Below are 19229 nucleotides of genomic sequence, written 5' to 3'. Positions count from 1 at the left end.
ACAGATAAATTAATGTTAATTAGCTCTGTTAAGGAACGAATGAGGACATTTCAGATATTCTAGTGTTCTTAAAAAATGAAACGTTTACACAAATGAAACGTTTACACATTGATCAAGTGCTAATAGAAACACAATAATTAGTCCTACATGTAAGACCTAATGCAAATTATGTTATAAGAACTTTTATGTTTATAGCTATGCGTGCAAGTCTGGAATAATTTGCATTTATATATTAAAGAATCCTCATTACTTGATGTTTTAAAAGAAAAATATGAGAAAAAAAACACAACAACATGTGCTTGATATGCAATTTGAATCATCTGATGTATGCTTGCGTCTATCAATTAAAATGCTTGCTGTTATTAGTCGCCGGTAGAAACCGGCGACTATATTTGTAACAGTTTAATATTATACCTATGGTAGGAGAAGCCCTTAAATCTGAAAATAAAAGCATATCAATCATTGAACAATTAAAGACAAAAATAATTTTTCAGTAATCTCAAAAATTCAAACATATGATAACTTTGCTCAGTGAAATGAAATATGCACATATTGACATCTTAAAAAGCAACATTACAATTTCCATAAAATGAATCAATAACGTATCCCCAAGGATCAGTCATTGAATATTAGGGTTACTTTTACTTTTTTCTATGTGTCAAGCATTGCTATTTTAAAATATATAAATCATGAATGATATTTGAAATGACACTTTAAAACTATTTGGTTGTTTATATTTTATGAGACCGATTATATGACATTATTTTATCTAATTATAAACAAATTCTCCCTGGTATTTCGTAAGATTCACGTGACTACATGTTTATAAATGTTGTATAGCGTTATAAAATCTATTAATAGTAACAGATTGCTGATAAGACATACAGGTAACTTGTTAATGGTTGGCAGCTGATATGATGCAAATCATTGTAATTTTGTACAGATAATTTTATACGTTAATTTTCATTAATCAGTTTCATACTTTATATCATTAGAAAAACCTGTTTACTCATATTTTACACATTAAAAATAAATTTTCAAAACCTTTTCCTTTCTTCTTGGTAAAGGGTTAAACTTGGCCCTTTCTGTCAAACTTTCAACAAGAAAATTCAAAAGTTTAGTTTAGGTTGAACATCCCAAAATAATTTTATGCTAAAGAGGCACATTATTGACATATATAATGGTAATCGTTGATTTCGGTATATTCCGTCGGTTTCCATCATGCAGGTTTCCAAAACGGTATGACGGTAGGGGTCCGGAATCGTATTTATTAGATACATAGAAAAAAATAACAAACTATCTTTGTGTTGATAGTTTATCGCACTGAAAGGCAATTAAACGTTAATTTTTGTATATCGTATGTAACGATGCGAATACATGAATTGATTTCAACTAAATTATATATTTTTTCTATAGCTTATAATAATGATGTACAACACTTTTACAGTAAAATTGTATTGTTTCATGAAATATTTGTCGGTAATTATCTGAATCAGAACTAGTAACCTATACGGATTTCAATGTATGGTAACAAAGTATATGTATAAAGTACAATTACAAGAAGAATTACCAGCATAGCACTTGCCTTACAAGCCTCAGTGGCAAACATTACTCAACTCATTGTTCCTCTTATTTTTATACTTGAACCATTAAATTTATATTTTCTTATATTTATGATAATACAATCATTTTTCTATCCGGCGACTTGATGCTTTAGCATCAAAATCTCTACTTGTATATATATTTCTTAATTATATAAATATGTGTGTAGTACAGTACAAATTTGTGTTTTTTATTGTTTATTAAACAACATTGTAAATAAGACATGTATTTCTTATAGGCCTATGTTACCTTCATGAAATAAAAACCTTGTTATTATAAAACTATTATTATTAAAATATGTAAGCATACATCATTCAGTCTCACCCACTGGTTAAACATTTTCTTCTTTTAAATTACTTTTTTTTACTTTCTTGCTTTTTTTTCTAGGTTGACATTATTCATTGGGATATATATTATAAGAATTAATGAATAGGCATACTCAATAAACATTTACTATCCGGTTATGCGTTCGTAAGCCGTAACAAACCGATTTAGTAGACTGCTGAACGTGATAAAGAGAGTATTCAAGAGCATGTAACTCTTAATCGTTTCATCGAAAATGTCACTAAGAGCGAAACTCACATTTGCAGCATCAACTGCTGTGTGTTTTGGGATAATTTCATACGTTCATATTATTCACAAATTAGAGCGAGATGTAAGAATACTTTTTAAACAGTTTACTTGTGAATTACAGTTATTTCATTCGTACCCGATCAAGTTCGTACCTTAATTACTGAATATCAATGTTTTCGTCCTATGGTCTCCCCCCCCCCCCCCCCCCCCCAAAAAAAAAAAATCATATGTAAAATTGAAAAAAAAAACTTGCTAGTTGTCAACTATACAATTCCTCAGACCAAATATCAAAACTTTGGGCATTACACTTTTACAGTTACATAAAATTTTTATGCCTTCAAAGGGAGGCATAATATAATCGCACCGTCTATCCCACTTCATTTTCCGGACTGTAAGTTTGTCATACATTGAGGGATTTTGAAATAACTTGGCACAAATGTCTACCACATCAAGACGATGTGTCGCTTCCAAGCACTACGTCCCTAACTCAAAGGTCAAGGTCACACTATCATTTTGAAGTTAATCACATTATCGCAATTAGAGTAAATAGGTACACACATTGTGTCCGGACTGTAATTTTGTCATGCATCGATTGATTTTAAAATTACTAGGCATAAATGTCTACCACATCAAGATGATGTGTTGCGTCCAAGAATTACGTCTCTAGTACCACAAAGGTCAAAGTCACACTAACATTTAGTCTCAATATTTCGACGGCCAGACAGACCGATTTTATAATCTGATATTTCATAGATGTCTATCCACAGGGGGCCCACACAGTGTTTGGATGGTATATACTGCTTGATAGTGACCTTAAAATGAGATTTTAGTCATAACCTTATAATATGTATATAAGATGGTATATACTGCTTGATAGTGACCTTAAAATGAGATTTTAGTCATAACCTTATAATATGTATATAAATATATACATATTATAAGGTTATGACTAAAATCTCATTTTAAGGTCACTATCAAGCAGTATATACCATCCAAACACTGTGTGGGCCCTGTGTCTATCTATATAAAAAAGCCCTAAAGCGCACAATTTGTTGGGCTAACTAACATTTTGAAGTTTCACATTATCACAATTAGAATAAATAGGGTCACACAATTGTGTCCGGGCTGTAACTTTGTCATGCATTGAAGGATTTAAAAATAACTTGGCATAAATGTCTACAACATCAAGACGATGTGCCGCGACAAAGACCCATGTCCCTACCTTCAAGGTTAAGGTCACACTTATAGTTTGAAGGTACTCATTCTGTCTAGAAGAGTTTGAAGATACACATTCATGTCCGGACTGTAACTTTGTCATTGATGGAAGGATTTTAAAATTACTTGGCACAGATGTCTACCACATCCAGACAATGTGTCGCTGCTAAGGCTCATGTCCATCTGTCCCCACTTTCTTAACAATTATGTCCAGACTGTAACTTTGTCATGCATTGAAGGATTTTGAAATAATTTGGCACAAATGTCTATCTCATAACAACATTTTGTCGCGTCCAGGAACCACGTTCCTTCTTCAAAGGTCAAGGTCACACTTATATTTTGAAGGTTCATGCTATCACAATTAGAGATTACAGGTACAATAATACAAAGAACAATATTCAGCAATTAGTTACTTTCATTTTCTTTTCTTTTCATAATACCTGCATGCTTAAGAAACCTTTTCGGGGGCATTCGTCACTTGGGCGACAGCTCTTGTTCCTATATAAGTAGTATGTTAAATCAAATGACTCTGTAGAGGGGGCCAATTTTGACCCCAGGGTCATATTTTGAATAAACCTTGTCAATTTTCTTCTTCTTCTTCCGGTACTGTACATAACCCGCTCCTGGGCATTAATATATAGGGTGTATGTACAAAATGTTGTCAGCGAATAAAGAAGAACAGGTTAAATGTAAAATCAACTCCAGCATATTAGGGCCCCATGACTAGTCATCCATTGAAGACCTTGAGGTTGACTTCTGTGGTTAGGTGCTCTGTAAGTCCACAGGCGGATAGCCAAAGGTACAGTTTCTTTTCTTGGTGATCAAGGTCTTCTTGGACAGCTAATGCGTCGGCTTCTGATTTGATTTTCCTGTAGATCAGGCTGTCGTCAGCAAATAGGGGGCTTGACATCAATATACAATCTGTACACCTTAAAGAGAACATTTATGGTTTTACCTACATGAGTCTAAGTTAAACTTCCAGGACGGTGCCAAGTTTGGCCCAAACCCTTATGGTCATGATTTTACTAACTTGATTGAGGTCTACTAGACAATGCTACCCAACAAATTTTTAGCTCTAGGCTTTTGGGTTTGATAAATTGAGACTGGAAGTATTTTTACTGTAATTCAGAGCTTGTAATGTAGATATTACATTTTATCACATGCATACTATAAACAGAATACTATATAAATAATAATAAGTGTAAGTTCATTACTAAATTAATTGAACTTGTTGCAAAATATAATTATATTAAACTCATTCAATCAATTCAGTATTGAACTCACACTCATTCACTGTCCTCTATACTGTATAGATAATTTGCATGAACTTATAATATATATGTAGATAACATTACAAAAGGTCATTCAACAAGTATGTTGGATATTTGATGAAGGTGCCCTGCATGGACCTATACTTCATGGCAATTTAGCAGGTTTTAGGGGTTAAAAATAGATAAATGTTTTTGTTTTTGCATTACAAGACCATGCTTCAAGGAGCATCCATTAGTGTTACAGATGTAATATTATATATTTTTGTGTGATTACAATATTCTTATTATTACCATTTGTAGGATGTGAAGGTAGGAGTTCAGAAATATTTGGCAAAAGAACAACAAACAATGTCTGAAGGAGAAAAGAAACTTACAGGTGGACTGGGAGGTGCAGGACAAAATCGGCAATCTTGACATATGATGTGTGATAAGGTTTGATGTACATTTATTACATTATTCAGTGGTTTTTTTTTTAGAAGGCAGATTTGAGGCCAAAATTCGGCCACATTCCCCATGATCCATCTGAAAAAGTATATTTTTTTCCACAATTTCACTGTATATTGTAATTTTCCCCTCAAAATTTTATAAAATGAGGAAAACCAGTGTAATATTTTAGAGTGATATAAACTGAGGGAAGAAGTATGTGAAGCTGGTTATCCTGATTTTCATTATTTGACATTTAATTGATTGGTAATTGTTTTAAACCTAACTGATTTTGATTTTTCCTCCAATTGCAGATAATGTTACACCTTTCCACACTATTTGATGAAAGTTAAATAAATCACAATTGTTTGCCCAGCCCTTGGGGTCACTCAGTTTATAAAGATTTACAGGATAACACAAGTCTTTTGACTGTGTGAATCCTCTACAATTCTTTCTATTACTTATGCTCCTTGGGTTAAAATTTGCCTTTCCTTGGGGTTACTAAGTTACATAAACTCATGTAGGAAAAGTACTTTTAATTATAATCTTCTCTGAAAATAGATGTTCTAGAGCTTGAATATTTGTCATGTTGTATTTCCAAGTGGACCTGTACAAAAGTTTTATAAGTCATGCGCATTGGTTGAAGAAATGAATGGCCCCAATCATCTCCATCTGCAGCCTTTTCTAAGGATGAATCTTTGGTTGAACACTCTGGGGCAATAATAGCCTTGTTATCATTTATTGAGGTTTCTCTAAAATACATATCATGAAGTTGTAGCAATTTTACTCGTAAAAAAATATGTTGCAGTGTAGCACCTTTCACTGAAATTGAATACTTGTATTGTTAACTGAAAAGTTATTATTGACATTTTTATGTCCCATTGAAATAACAGATTAAACACTTCCTCTTCGAAGACCTTTATGTTAAAAACTTAAGTATTTGGTTCAAAATGTTACTTAGAAATCATGAAGACTGATTCACAATATGAACACTGTCATTAAGATTTTATAAAAGATGTTCCGCATTAAGAGAATCATTTTGACCAAATTTGATGATGATTCAATCAAACAGTAATCCATAGAATGTTAACGAGAATTCCTTATGATTTACACAAATTTGACTTTACAGTCATCATGGCAGACATTTTGAGTCAGTTTCTATAACAACTGCTAAAAAAAGTGGTGCAGAGGTTTCCTTTGGTGACCTGGTGACTTATGTCTTGACCCCAGATGACCTTTGTTCTGACTCTTCCAAGATTTCATCGAGATAAACATTTTGACAAAGTTGGATAGTGATTCTAATCTGTTAAGAAACCCAAGTTTAGTAAAAAAAATGCCAATTGAAACATATTAAAAGTATCATATAATATGGTCTTTTGTTGAAACATTGTCAGGTGAAATAACAACAAAAATACTGTCACTCAATACATTTCTTAAGGCAAAGGTATAATGTTGCTGGCATAGAATCTGACATGTTTTTTCTTGTTTCAGATGCAGTATCAAGCAGCTTCATCAAGTCTTTCAGAATGGATGGATGTAGTTTGTGTGACATTGACTTTAATTTGCATCATGTTTGTGTGAAAGGAGACGAGTTATACACTACGATTTTAGATTACTTATTATTGTATATTGCGTAAGGAGGTTGTGATAATGTGCCTTTTTTATCCTCCAACAATTTTGTTTCTCTAATGACTCAATAGTCTTTTATTTGTAATGGTTACATTGTTATCAGTGATTATTTTTTCTGCATACATTGCATTTTACGGCCTTATACAGGCTGTATCCACTAGCCAAAAGATGATATATTTTCCCCCTAAAGTGGGGTCATGTTTCTCCTTGAACAGAAGAAAGTTTCATAACTGGAGTGAAACAATGTTATCATTACTAAATTTTTGAAATGGAAAATTTTATTAAAAGTATGGTTCTGTTACATTATCAGTTGTTGGTGTTTGATTTTCCTCCTCTTTCCCATTTTTTGGCACAAAGTGATAAGTGGGATTATTCTGTGTCAAACTTTTTCTTATAATACCCTCTCCTCCTATACATATGGGTCTATATTGTTAAAAGTGAGAAGGAAAGATCCTGGTATGAAGCTCTGTAAAAACAAAAACAAAATCTTTTATATAGAGGCTTTAGCTTAGATATTTGGTAGAAAACATTGTCTGGAGAACCTCTATTAACCTTGTTCAAAATATAGCTCCGAGTCAAAAATTGGCCCCTTGCAGGGGGGAATATAAGGTTTTATAATTATGTATATAGTTAAAACTTTAATAGAAACTTTCTTTTCTAAAGCTACAAGAGCTTAAGCTTAGTTTTTCCTTAGACCACTACTAAGTTTTTTCGAATTATAGCCCTTGGGTTAAAACTGGCCCCTTAGATTTTCCTTATAATTGCATTTGTACATGTATAGTAAAAAAAAAATCTTCTGTTATACTGTATCTTGGCTTAAGCTTAAATATACATGTATTTGATATGAAGCATTGTCTGGTGAACCTCTACAAACATTGTTCAAATTATAGCCATTGGGTCAAAATTGGCCTCGTTCTGGATGAACATAGATTTCCCTCAATATATGTATATGATCAAAACTTAAAAAACATTTCTTCTCTTAAAGTGCAAGAGCTAAAGCTTTACTTTTTTTTATACGAAACATTATCTGGTAAACCTTTACTAAGTTTGTTCAAATTGAGCCCTTGGGTCAAAACTAGCCCTGCCTAGGGGGTCAAAGCTTTTCCTTGTATAATAATTATTTAAAAAATCTTCTTGAAAACTGCAAGGGCTATATGATCCGCTCTATCTTTGATATTTAGTCTGGTGGACCTTAAAAAAATTATTCAAATCATAGCCCTGGAGTCAAAATTGCCTAAACCCCCTTCCCATAGCAACCACTGACTTCTCATGGCAACCAGACCTTTTTAGCAACTGTGACTTTCCATATTAACAAGTACCTTTCCAAGGCAACCATTGACTTTCCATAACAACCACAGACTTTCATAGAAACCAGAGACTTTCATAGCAACCATAGACTTCTTTAGCACCCAATGACTCTACAGCATCAAGAGACCTCTATTGCAACCACTGACCTTTTACTTTCGATCTCTATAGCAAGCATTGACTTTCCATTAACTTCTATAGCAATCACTGAATATCCATAGCAACCATAGACTTTCTGCAGCTACTTTTAACTTTCGTAGCAATCAGTGACTTCAAATAGCAATTAGTGACTGTCATCACAATAATTGACTTTAAATAGCAATCATTGACTTTCAATAGCAACTTAAGAATCAAATAGCAACTGTTTTCTTTCCATAACAACCATTGACTTCCACAGCAACAAGTGACTTTCATAGTAACCCTTGCCTTTTAACATAGCAACCAGTGACTTCCATAGCAAACATTTACTTTCCATAGCAATGAGTGAATCTACCATTGAATTTCATAGCAGGCATTAACTTCTAAGGAAACCATTTATATTGTATAGCAACCAGTGACTTCTTTAGTAACAATTGTTTTCCCTTAGCAATAGCAACCAGTAATGGTTTTAAACATGCACTATTTTAGATATAAATATCAGCTTTGAAGTATCAGTTCAAGATTAAAGTTATAAACCTGCTTTCTTTATAGTTAACAATATTACTTGTGCCTTGTCATTAAGAGTTTTTATATTCATGTTAATAACATCATGACCCTCTTGAATTATTTGCAGTGCTATATTTATATATATTTTTATAAATATACTGTGCTGCGCTTATATTATTCTTTTAAAATTTTGACGTCAAACATCAACATGTTCTTACAGTAAACACAAGCCAATAAACCAGTAGCAAAGACTCATCAAAGTTATGCCTGTCTCTTTAAATCTCATCAAACAGACAATCAAAATGATAAAAAAAAGGCATGGAATGACAATTTGAATATACACATTGAAAGAAAAATAACTGCTGGAAAAATGTCAATATAATAAAAAACTAGAAATGTGTCCATAGGACACGGGTGCCCCCCACCGCGCCACTGTTCTGTCAATCTTATGACTCTAGGTCAAATATTTTTTGAAAACTAAAAATCTTTTACTCAGTAAAGGGCAAGAACTTTACAAATACTGAATAAATCCACAAGCAAACCCAAAGTTGAAAATTGCAAATTTATTTTACTGTAAGTCAAGGGCAATAACTCATTATTCCTGTAAAGTTGGTCGATTCTAACTCAAGCAACAAATAACAACAACATAATGAAACAGTTTTTACTAAGTCATGGGAAATAACTCTACAAAAACTGGATAAATCCACAAGCGAAACCCCAGGTGCAAAACTAAATATGCTGAGCAACCTTCCCATAAGGTTTAATGACTCTATGTCAAATCCTTTTTGAGTTACATGCGACACAAGTTGAAAATTGCAAAATTTTACTAAGTCAAGGGCAATAACTCTAAAAATACTAAAAATATCCAGACGAAAATACCCAGGTGCACAACTACACATGCTGATCAACATTCCTGTAAAGTTTCATGACTCTAGGTCAAATACTTTTTGAGTTACATGCGACACAAGTTGAAAATTGCAAAATTTTACTAAGTCAAGGGCAATAACTCTAAAAATACTAAAAATATCCAGACGAAAATACCCAGGTGCACAACTACACATGCTGATCAACATTCCTGTAAAGTTTCATGACTCTAGGTCAAATACTTTTTGAGTTACATGCGACACAAGTTGAAAATTGCAAAATTTTACTAAGTCAAGGGCAATAACTCTAAAAATATCCAGACGAAAATACCCAGGTGCACAACTTCACATGCTGATCAACATTCCTGTAAAGCTTCATGACTCTAGGTCAAATACTTTTTGAGTTACGTGCGACACAAAAGAGAACAGACGGAAGGAAGGACGGACTGACGGACAAGGGTAAATCTAAATGCCCGCCACTAAAGTGGGGGCACAAAAACAACAACAAAAAACAAAGCCCATGAGTTATTTAATTTAATGATTTGCCAACTGGTTTCTCTTATGATTATCAGGGCAAGTGTGACATTCTATAGTAACAACAACATTTGTGTACACAAACTTCTTTGTTTCTATGCAACGTCAATTTTGCCCTGATTATTAATATTATAAGGAAACCAAATGCATTTTCTCCAAGTTATAAATACATAGGTAATTAAGAGGCTCATTTTATTATCAGATATCTTATTGTTGCCATTTTGGAAAAAAGAAGAAGCAAAATTATGTCAATAGAAAATTTATATTCCATTAAATATACATTGCCCAAGATAGAAATGGTCTAGACAGGTCTACTTAATAAGTGGCATCTACTAGTAAAGAGGTAAATAATAGCTTTCAGACAGACTATGGATAATACAAGAATTATATATGTTCACAAAGAGGTTTATTTCTTTTCTGGAAACAAGAGCGATCAGTGATCATATGTGTCGCCTCATGATAGCCTTAACTCAGCCAAAAATTATTCAACCTAAAAACCTGTGTATGCGCAAGAACTTGAGCTACTGATCAATCCTGTAAAGTTTCATTGAAATTGCATTAGTGGTATAAGAGGATTAGTCCAGACAAACATTAACACCCTTTTCATTCAAGGGCCATAACTCAACCTAAAAATCATTTAACCGGAAAATCCGTGTAAAAACGGCAAGTAACTGAGCTACCAATTAATCCTTGAAGTTTCACCAAAATTGCATTAGTGATATAAGAGTAGTCCGGACAAAATTTAAAAATAAAAATAATGAAAGGGCCATAACTCTGACAATAATCAATGAACGGGAAAATGCCAATGATATGCACAACTAGACTTGGTACTGATCATTCCTGTAAAGTCTGAATGAAATTGCACCATTACTTTTTGAGGAGTAGTCTGTACAAGTTTTATGACAAACCAATGGACAGACAACAGAGAAGTGATCCCTATATGACACAAAAATCATGGGTACTAGATGACAGTGACCGTGACGTACAATAAGATTCGGAAATGTTTCAGTTTAAATGAATAACTTCAATTTCCATAATTATCAAACTTCAACCAAGAGATTTTTAAGTTCATATTTCATAGTTTTTTTCTTCAAATTTTTGTATTTCTATCACTCAATACAACATTTATTTTAAACACCTTTTCAAATAGATGCTTCAACACATATTGCCAATCAGACAGCTGGCCAAACAGTTCTCACAACTTTAAAAAGCTTGGATATGCAGCTTCAGAGGTAAAAGTTCAGGTGTAGGATAGTACCATTAATCTTGAAATAAGTCTAGATAAAATTTTATGGGCCCCTGGGCTCAGATTGCTTGCATAGTTAAACAAAGATCTAAATGATCATTTATAGAAGTTGTTGGCACCATTTTACTACAAACTGGACATGGAGACACGTCAGAAGTAGTCTCTGTCGTGGTATTGTTATTTCCTGAATTATCTCCCCTTATCACAGATATTTTATCACAGACACTTGCACTCTGATGAGAATCATTCTGAGTAGTAGACCCTGACTCGGTCTTTTTGAAAAATTTATCAATTGGTGAAGTTAATTGTTTCACGGGAGAAGTCTTTTCTATCTGACTGTTCTTATCTACGTCAGAATTATTTGATCCTGATGTATATATATTATTGTTTTTGTGCCTTTTAGCAGATTTTTCTCCAAACCCTGAATCCCCAGACAATCTTTTATGAGCTCCTGTGACAACTTTATTGGAACTACAATCAGATGCCTTTGATGTGTCTAAATTTGGAATCACAGATTTGAATGTACCTTTAACTTTCATTTTACTTGTTTGGTTTCCAAATTGTTTTTGTCCCCATACCTTTCTTAACATAGCTCTGACATCATTCACTTCATTATCTGTTCCTCTAAATTGTTTATCATCTAAATTAGTAACGTCACTACCAGTCTCTGTTTCCTGTTTATCTTTGAACACTTTATTATCTTTTAATTGATCTGTAATTGAATTTGAAGTATCACAGATCATGCTTGTATCACCGATACTGGAATTATTCCACTGAGAACTTTCCTGAGCACTTTTATTGCGGTCAACCGCTGTTGAACAAATGGAGGTATTTGATAAATTAGAAATGGGAATTGAGCAAAGAAATTCGTCGTCATCATCAGAGTCTGAGAAATCTGGTATATTTACAATCTTCTTAATCTTCTTTTTATCATTAAACTTGGCCACTCCTCCTTGACTGACAGGTTTATTTTTAGAAACACCTGTTTTACTAGGTGTTACTGCTCCAGGTAAGATAGTCACATGACCATTCACTGGCTGTTCTGTTTTGTATCCCTTTGTTATATTATCATCAAATCTGGAAACTGTTGAAGTTGGCTTAGGTCTATTTATAGAATTTGGTGGTTTATTATTGGCACTAGTAATATTTGGACTGGGTATTGGGCTATTAGATTTTGGAACTGTGTTTGTTGACTTTGTTACTTTTCCTAAAGTTTTACCTTCACCTCCAAATATCCTGATATCCATATTTTTCACTGACGATTTTTCTGGAAAAAAAAAGGTAAGACTAATTAATTGTTTATAATGGTCCATAGCATCACATGATGATAGTTAACAAGCAAACCAAGCTTAAAGTGAATTGCTTTGATAGTTTCTGAGAAAACTTATCTTGAACTATTACCCTTCATAGCTTTATAAGTATTTAAGTTAGTGACCATAAATGAAAACTTGACAATACCTGCATTTTTTCTCTCCAAAAAGTGGAGCTGAAAATGAACTTTAAAACTATGATAATATCTCTGTAATTGTGGAAACTGGAATAAGCTGTGAGATGCATAAATTGAATATTCGGTCTACATTTGTATTTTATGCTTGAATCAGGATGGCTATTGCCTAATCTCATCAGAGAGCAATCTTACTTACAGGTCATTTGCTTAAAGTTCTGTATTCAATGTGTTGTCATGTTATACACCGCTGATAGGTGAGTATTTCTAATATAAAATCGAGGTAATGAATTCAGGATTCCTGCAGACAGATGCCTTACCTCACATGCAAATACTGAGCAATAAGTTATTGGTAGGTGGCTGTCCAGATATCCATAACAATTAAAGAAAAAGATATATTGGTCTCTTTCAACTAATCTACAGTTTATATACAGACAGATAATAAAAAACAGATTTGTTGTGTTAACAAAGTCACCCATGTAGTTTTTTTAAAGTCTGCAAAAAACTTTTTATTTGTTTTTAAAGAATAATAAACATAATTATGCCCCTGCCAAATTATTTCAGATATTGAGCAGTGCAATCATAACTTAAAGACAAAAGTTACTATCAGGGCAGTGCTTGACTTTATTAAACTTACAGTAACTGATTTTGAATTCTTTTCAAATAAAGAAATTTTATTTTAAAATTCTCATCCGCCAGTTAAAAGCCAAGACACTACAAACACATTCAAGTATATCAACAAAAGAAAAGAACATAAACTATTCTGTTTTTCATACCAGATCCTTTGTCCTTTTTCTTTGAATCTTCCTTATCTTTTTCCTTATCTTTCTCCTTATCTTTTTTCTTTTTCCCATAATTCTCTGGTTCTTTCACCTTAGTGTAAGTTCCGCCACATGTTTGCTGATGCCGAGACCACCAAGTATCATTCTTTGAAGGTGCTCGATTCATCGAGCGTTTAACATAACCAAAGTAAGGTTTGAGATTTTGACACGGACCGTTACACCTCCACCAGTGTTGCTTATAGGAATCCACTTCATCATGAAAGTTGTGATATACCTACATAAATAATGAAACAAACATTCATCTCTAAAAATTTGTCAATAAACATATGGAGTTTTATGGACACAAAGAATATACAATTATATTAAATATTCTCTGTATTCAAGAAAAATCTATCTACATTGATGATTCTCAATATATTTTAAAATAATCCAATAAATTAAATGAAATTTATAAAATTGAATATAGTATGATAGAAATTCTTACAGAAATATTAGTTCCTGCCTCGTTGTTGATTCTATACATATGTTTATGAAATTCTGGTCCATGCCCATCATGATCCTACAACATAAAACAGTCATGTAACATTTACCAAAATAAGAAAAAATAAAGGAATAATATATTGCTGAATGTTGTTATCAACAGTTTTTAATTTTGTAATTGATAGCCTATTTGACTCTTACTTTTAATAAAAAGTTAAATTTCTCAAATGACTCAACTATACTGGAAAGCATAGTTCATATGCTATCAGCAGTAAAGTTTAAAAAGACTTTAAATTTTATAAAGCACACGTGTGAATGTTAAAAAGCTTTTTTTATATTTTACCAATATAAAAGACAAACTTCAAAACGGCTGTGCGACTATTTTTTTATATGCCCAAAAGGGCATATTATGTTATACCCCCTGGCGTCCGTCTGTCTGTCCGTCCGTTAGCAATTTGGTTTCCGGAGCATAACTTAAGTTCCATTTGGCCCACAATGTTCAAACTTCATAGGATGATTGTCCATATTGGGTAGAAGACCCCTATTGATTTTGGGGTCAAAAGGTCAAAGTCACTATTACCTTAAAACTGAAAACAGGTCCGTCCGTTAGCAATTTGGTTTCCGGAGCATAACTTAAGTTCCATTTTGCCCACAATGTTCAAACTTCATAGGATGATTGTCCATATTGGGTAGAAGACCCCTATTGATTTTGGGGTCAAAAGGTCAAAGTCACTATTACCTTAAAACTGAAAACAGTTTCCGGAGCATAACTTAAGTTTCATTTGGCCCACAATATTCAAACTTCATGGGATTATTGTCCATAATGGGTAGAACACCCCTATTGATTTTGGTGTCAAAAGGTCAAAGGTCAAGGTCACAATTACCTGAAAACCAAAAAAAGTTTCGGAAGCATAACATATGTTCCATGTGACCCACTATATTCAAACTTCTTAGGATGATTGTCCATATTTGGTAGAAGACCACTATTGATTTTGGGGTCACAAGGTCAAAGTCACTTTTACCTTAATACTGAAAACAGTTTCTAGAGCATAACTTAAGTTCCATTTGGCCCACAATATTCAAACTTCATAGTATGATTGTGCATATTGGATAGAAGACCCCTATTGATTTTGGGTCACAAGGTCAAAGTCACTATTACCTTAAAATTGAAAACAGTTTTCGGAGCATAAGTAAAGTTCCATTTGGCCCACAATATTCAAACTTCATGGGATTATTGTCCATATTAGGTAGAAGACCCCTATTGATTTTGGGGTCACAAGGTCAAAGGTTAAGGTCATTATTTATAACTTAAGTATTAATCAACCTACAGCTGTAAAATTTTATAGGATGAACAGATTATTCCCATTTCTTACAAATGCTTCATCCTTACTAAAAAAAAAAAACACTTTCGGGCATATAATGCTCCGCCTAGCGGTGCTCTTGTTTAAATCTCAGTATTATATTACCTTGTTGTTGTCTGTGATAAACAGATAGGCATGTATCATCTCATGCTGAAATGTAAAATAATATCTTATAATCTAGGTCAACTTTTAAGCTGATACATCCAATGTAATTTCTTTAACATATTAAGCCAATGTCAGACATGAATTTTGCACACAGTTATTGGTCCAGATCAACATCAAATGGTACAAAAGATTGAAAAATAATTCCAGTGTTATATTTCCAAACAAAGAACACAAAATCATGAGAACAAAATTAATTAGAAATAACAGGCAAAAGTAAATGGTAAACAATGACGATTATTTATAACTTGTTTTTATTTTCTTTAATGACTTACAAGAAGTGTTTCGATCAGATCTTTTCTTGGTCTTAGTTTCAGCAATGGGACACTAAGTCGTACGGAACACAATCCACCACGACCCTCATAGCAACATAATCCTGCACATCTGAAACATTTAGCAAGATGTTACCAACACCAGTCATTACAAACTATTACTGTTAATAAGTTCATTTTGTTTAATTATCAGTTTAATGACTAATAGTTTTCCATTATATATTTAAGATGTTCTTTCATAAAATTTCATATTTCTTTAATAAGAATTATCATGGGCATCTCAGATACAGTAATGCTGTGTTCTAGTGAATGATTTATAGCATATGGCTAAAGTCAGCATTAATTATAGCATATGGCTAAGGTCAGCATTAATTATAGCATATGGCTAAAGTCAGCATTAATTATAGCATATGGCTAAGGTCAGCATTAATTACAGCATATGGCTAAAGTCAGCATTAATTATAGCATATGGCTAAAGTCAGCATTAATTATAGCATATCACTAAAAGCAGTTTACAGCAACTACCTTCCTGTTTCTCCAAAATAATTGTTGATATTTTTAGTGACATAGTTATTAAGTGTAAAACTTTGTTTTGGATAAACAGATATTTCAAAGAAGTTTTGGGGTTTTTTTAAAGCCTTTTTTCAGTCTTTCAAAGAAGATATATTTTCAGACAGAAGTCATGGCTGTTAATTGAATTCATTTTAAACATTCCCAGAGAATACAAGAAACTCTGAGAAATATGGAAAGTAAAATGGATTGGCATAATGATACAATGATTCGCCTTGCCTATAACAGTAATGATTCACCCCAGATTAGTGATGATTCACCCCTCTTCAATACTCAATTAAAACGTACGTAAGTTCTTAAATTATGAAATGATTAGAGTCAATGTATGTTTGTATATATAATTATTTGTGAAATAGAAATTAATGTTCTCTTTATGTTTCTTTTTTTATGTATCTCAACCAACAGTAATTGGTCATTTTCACCTATTACTTATCAATATTTAAACTTATAACGATTCGCCCCCAATTGCCCCACTTAAATAATCATAATTAATGGCACCAAGTTATGATGTAACTTTCTTGTTATCGCATAACATATACTGGTATACATAAAATTTGCCAGAAAAAAACCATTGTCAACAATTATTAACAATCTGCTTTAAGTTATGAATAATATGTGTAAATAAACAACAGTTTACTATCACTTATTTATAACATCTGGCATTGAAATTTTCTTTCAGTCACTTATCCTGCATGTCAAGTAGCTTCTAAATCTCTTAAATTCTACTCGTAACTATGAGCGAACAATTGGAATTTTTAATCTCTGTAACAATACCAAAATGAATTAAAGAATCAGGGTCAGCTAGGCCCTAGAACGTACTTGGCCCCCCGAGTCAGCTCGGCCTTATACAAACTTGGCACAGGTCAACTTGGCCAACTTTTCAATTTATTAATATATTAGTTTGTTTTATCACTCTTTATTGTTGGAACCACATAATCAATATATGGACTTATTTACAAATGTGGAAAGATGTTTTCATAGATTTTTATTACATTTAATTGGTAATGAGAGTTTTCAATGATTTGGGTAATAAAAACTTATTACAATCCATCCTTGTGACATTGCAAAATACATTGAATGTTAATAAATGCATTACATGTTGTTTTATGTATATAAGATAAAGAACATTAAAAATATTTCATATAATAAGTAAACGTGTTTTTATTTCATATTTTATTGAAGATTACTTTACAAACAAAAAGCATCAAAGGGAGCTTTTTTTGTAAAGTGGGCCGAGTTGACCTGTGCCGAGTTGACCTGTGCCGAGTTGGCATACATGCCATAACGTCCCGGATGCCCAGGATTGCCCCGGAAATTGGATGTCTGTCCCGGTTATTGATTTAATACCTGAAATTTTTTTTTTGCAAAATTTTCATAAATTTTTTTAAATCAAATCTCGCACATTTCACCTCTCGATCGTAAAATATATTCTGACCTGGTACACATAATACACAGGAACGTTGACACAAGTTTACAATATACAGCCCCCCAATTATCTACTATCGATTCCTCTTGGCAATAGCTTTCTTCATGCATCGGCAATTAACTTTCTCTGTTGAATTCGGCAGCGTTTAATGGTCGGGTTAATTAATGGTTTACGGCCCTTTTACAATTATCGTTAATCCCCGATAATCATTAATTTTTAGATCAATCGCTTACTTGCCGAAAGTCTAATTATTACAAACAATGTAAATATATCCATCAAATAAAAAATTAAAGGTGTCAAATAAATTAACTTGCTGTGTTTGTTTTGATGACTGGAAGAATTGCGTTATGTGACATGTAGTAATTATCATGACTTTAAGATATAACGGGTGAACAACATGGCTGCGCCCATTCACTGGGTTTATAACTTACAACTTACTTGCTTTTAGGGAATAATAAATGAAATAAAGAAATACTATAAAATGATAAAGATGTCGACCTAAAAGACTTCTTCTAAAACTAGTAAGTTAACTGTTTATCATTAGAATTCAGGAGAAAGTCGTCCTAATTTAAGAACGTTATACGATTGACACACCCCCTCCCCAACAACTGCCTCCACATCCATTATTGCCGCGATGAAAAGTGTCCCGGAAAGCTGTCCAAAAATTATGGCATGTATGCGAGTTGGTATAGGGCCGAGTTGACTCTTTACCTGAATTAAATACCCAAAACATATTTATTTTTCAATTCAATTAAATGAAGTAAAATAAAATTCAATTAAATGAATTTAAGTAAAAATTAAGTGGGGCGAATTGTCACTGAAGTGGGCATCTGATCATCATTTAAGATGGGTGATTTGCCATTTAAGTTGGGCGGGTCATTATGGGTCAAATCGTCATTGGGGTGAATCATAATTATTATTGATACAATTAATGTACATGTATACATATTTCCATGTAATTTTTTTAAGATACACTTTGATATTCTGCAAATCAAAAATTATTTAAAAACAAATACTGTACAATGTCATTCTTGGACTCCATCGAACTTCAACACCCGCAAGTCTTCCCCAGAAAAAACGATCGTTGAACTGCAGAAACAGTGCCCTAACATCAGGATTGGGGTCTGTTACCTCCCAAAATGGATCAACAAGAGAACGAGGCTCATTTCCATTCTTGGTGACAGAATTACTAAATTCATGAAAATTGTCACCGCTTTCAAAAAATTCTGACTGAAGTTGAAGAGCCAAAGCGTAATCATCATCCATTATCTGTCTGATTATGTAAAACTAAATTTGACGATACTTGATAGAATTTCCCGCAATCTTTTCCATTCCTGGTTCCGGTTTACCAGTCGGAATATATCCGCTTTTATCATGTAATGTATTTCGACTGGTAACGACCTACACATTGTTCACCCAATAAAAA

General features: G+C 32.8%; 1 protein-coding gene and 1 long non-coding RNA gene across 2 annotated transcripts; one reads left to right on the top strand and one right to left on the bottom strand.

Annotated features, from left to right (window-relative positions):
• The first annotated feature begins 2100 nt into the window (after positions 1–2100).
• LOC132742820 (uncharacterized) lies at positions 2101–7019 on the top strand. The gene is made up of 3 exons (XR_009627487.1): positions 2101–2257; positions 4962–5093; positions 6576–7019. It is a non-coding gene; the product is annotated as an uncharacterized LOC132742820 (long non-coding RNA).
• A 3019-nt stretch (positions 7020–10038) lies between these two features.
• Positions 10039–19195, bottom strand: LOC132742819 (DNA-dependent metalloprotease SPRTN-like). Its single transcript, XM_060731308.1, has 6 exons — positions 18825–19195; positions 15811–15919; positions 15479–15523; positions 14017–14091; positions 13527–13806; positions 10039–12573 (listed from the first exon to the last, which is right to left on the bottom strand). The coding sequence occupies exons 1-6, from the start codon at positions 19067–19069 to the stop codon at positions 11366–11368; spliced, it is 1962 nt and encodes a 653-aa protein (XP_060587291.1). The 5' UTR covers positions 19070–19195; the 3' UTR covers positions 10039–11365.
• Between the last annotated feature and the right edge of the window lie 34 nt (positions 19196–19229).

The sequence above is a fragment of the Ruditapes philippinarum genome, unplaced genomic scaffold, assembly GCF_026571515.1.
Source record: "Ruditapes philippinarum isolate M1 unplaced genomic scaffold, ASM2657151v2 ctg57_1_1_1_1, whole genome shotgun sequence".
Taxonomy (NCBI): Eukaryota; Metazoa; Mollusca; class Bivalvia; order Venerida; family Veneridae; genus Ruditapes; species Ruditapes philippinarum.
The sequence above is the reverse complement of the archived record's forward strand: the minus strand, read 5'-3'. Positions and strand labels throughout refer to the sequence as shown.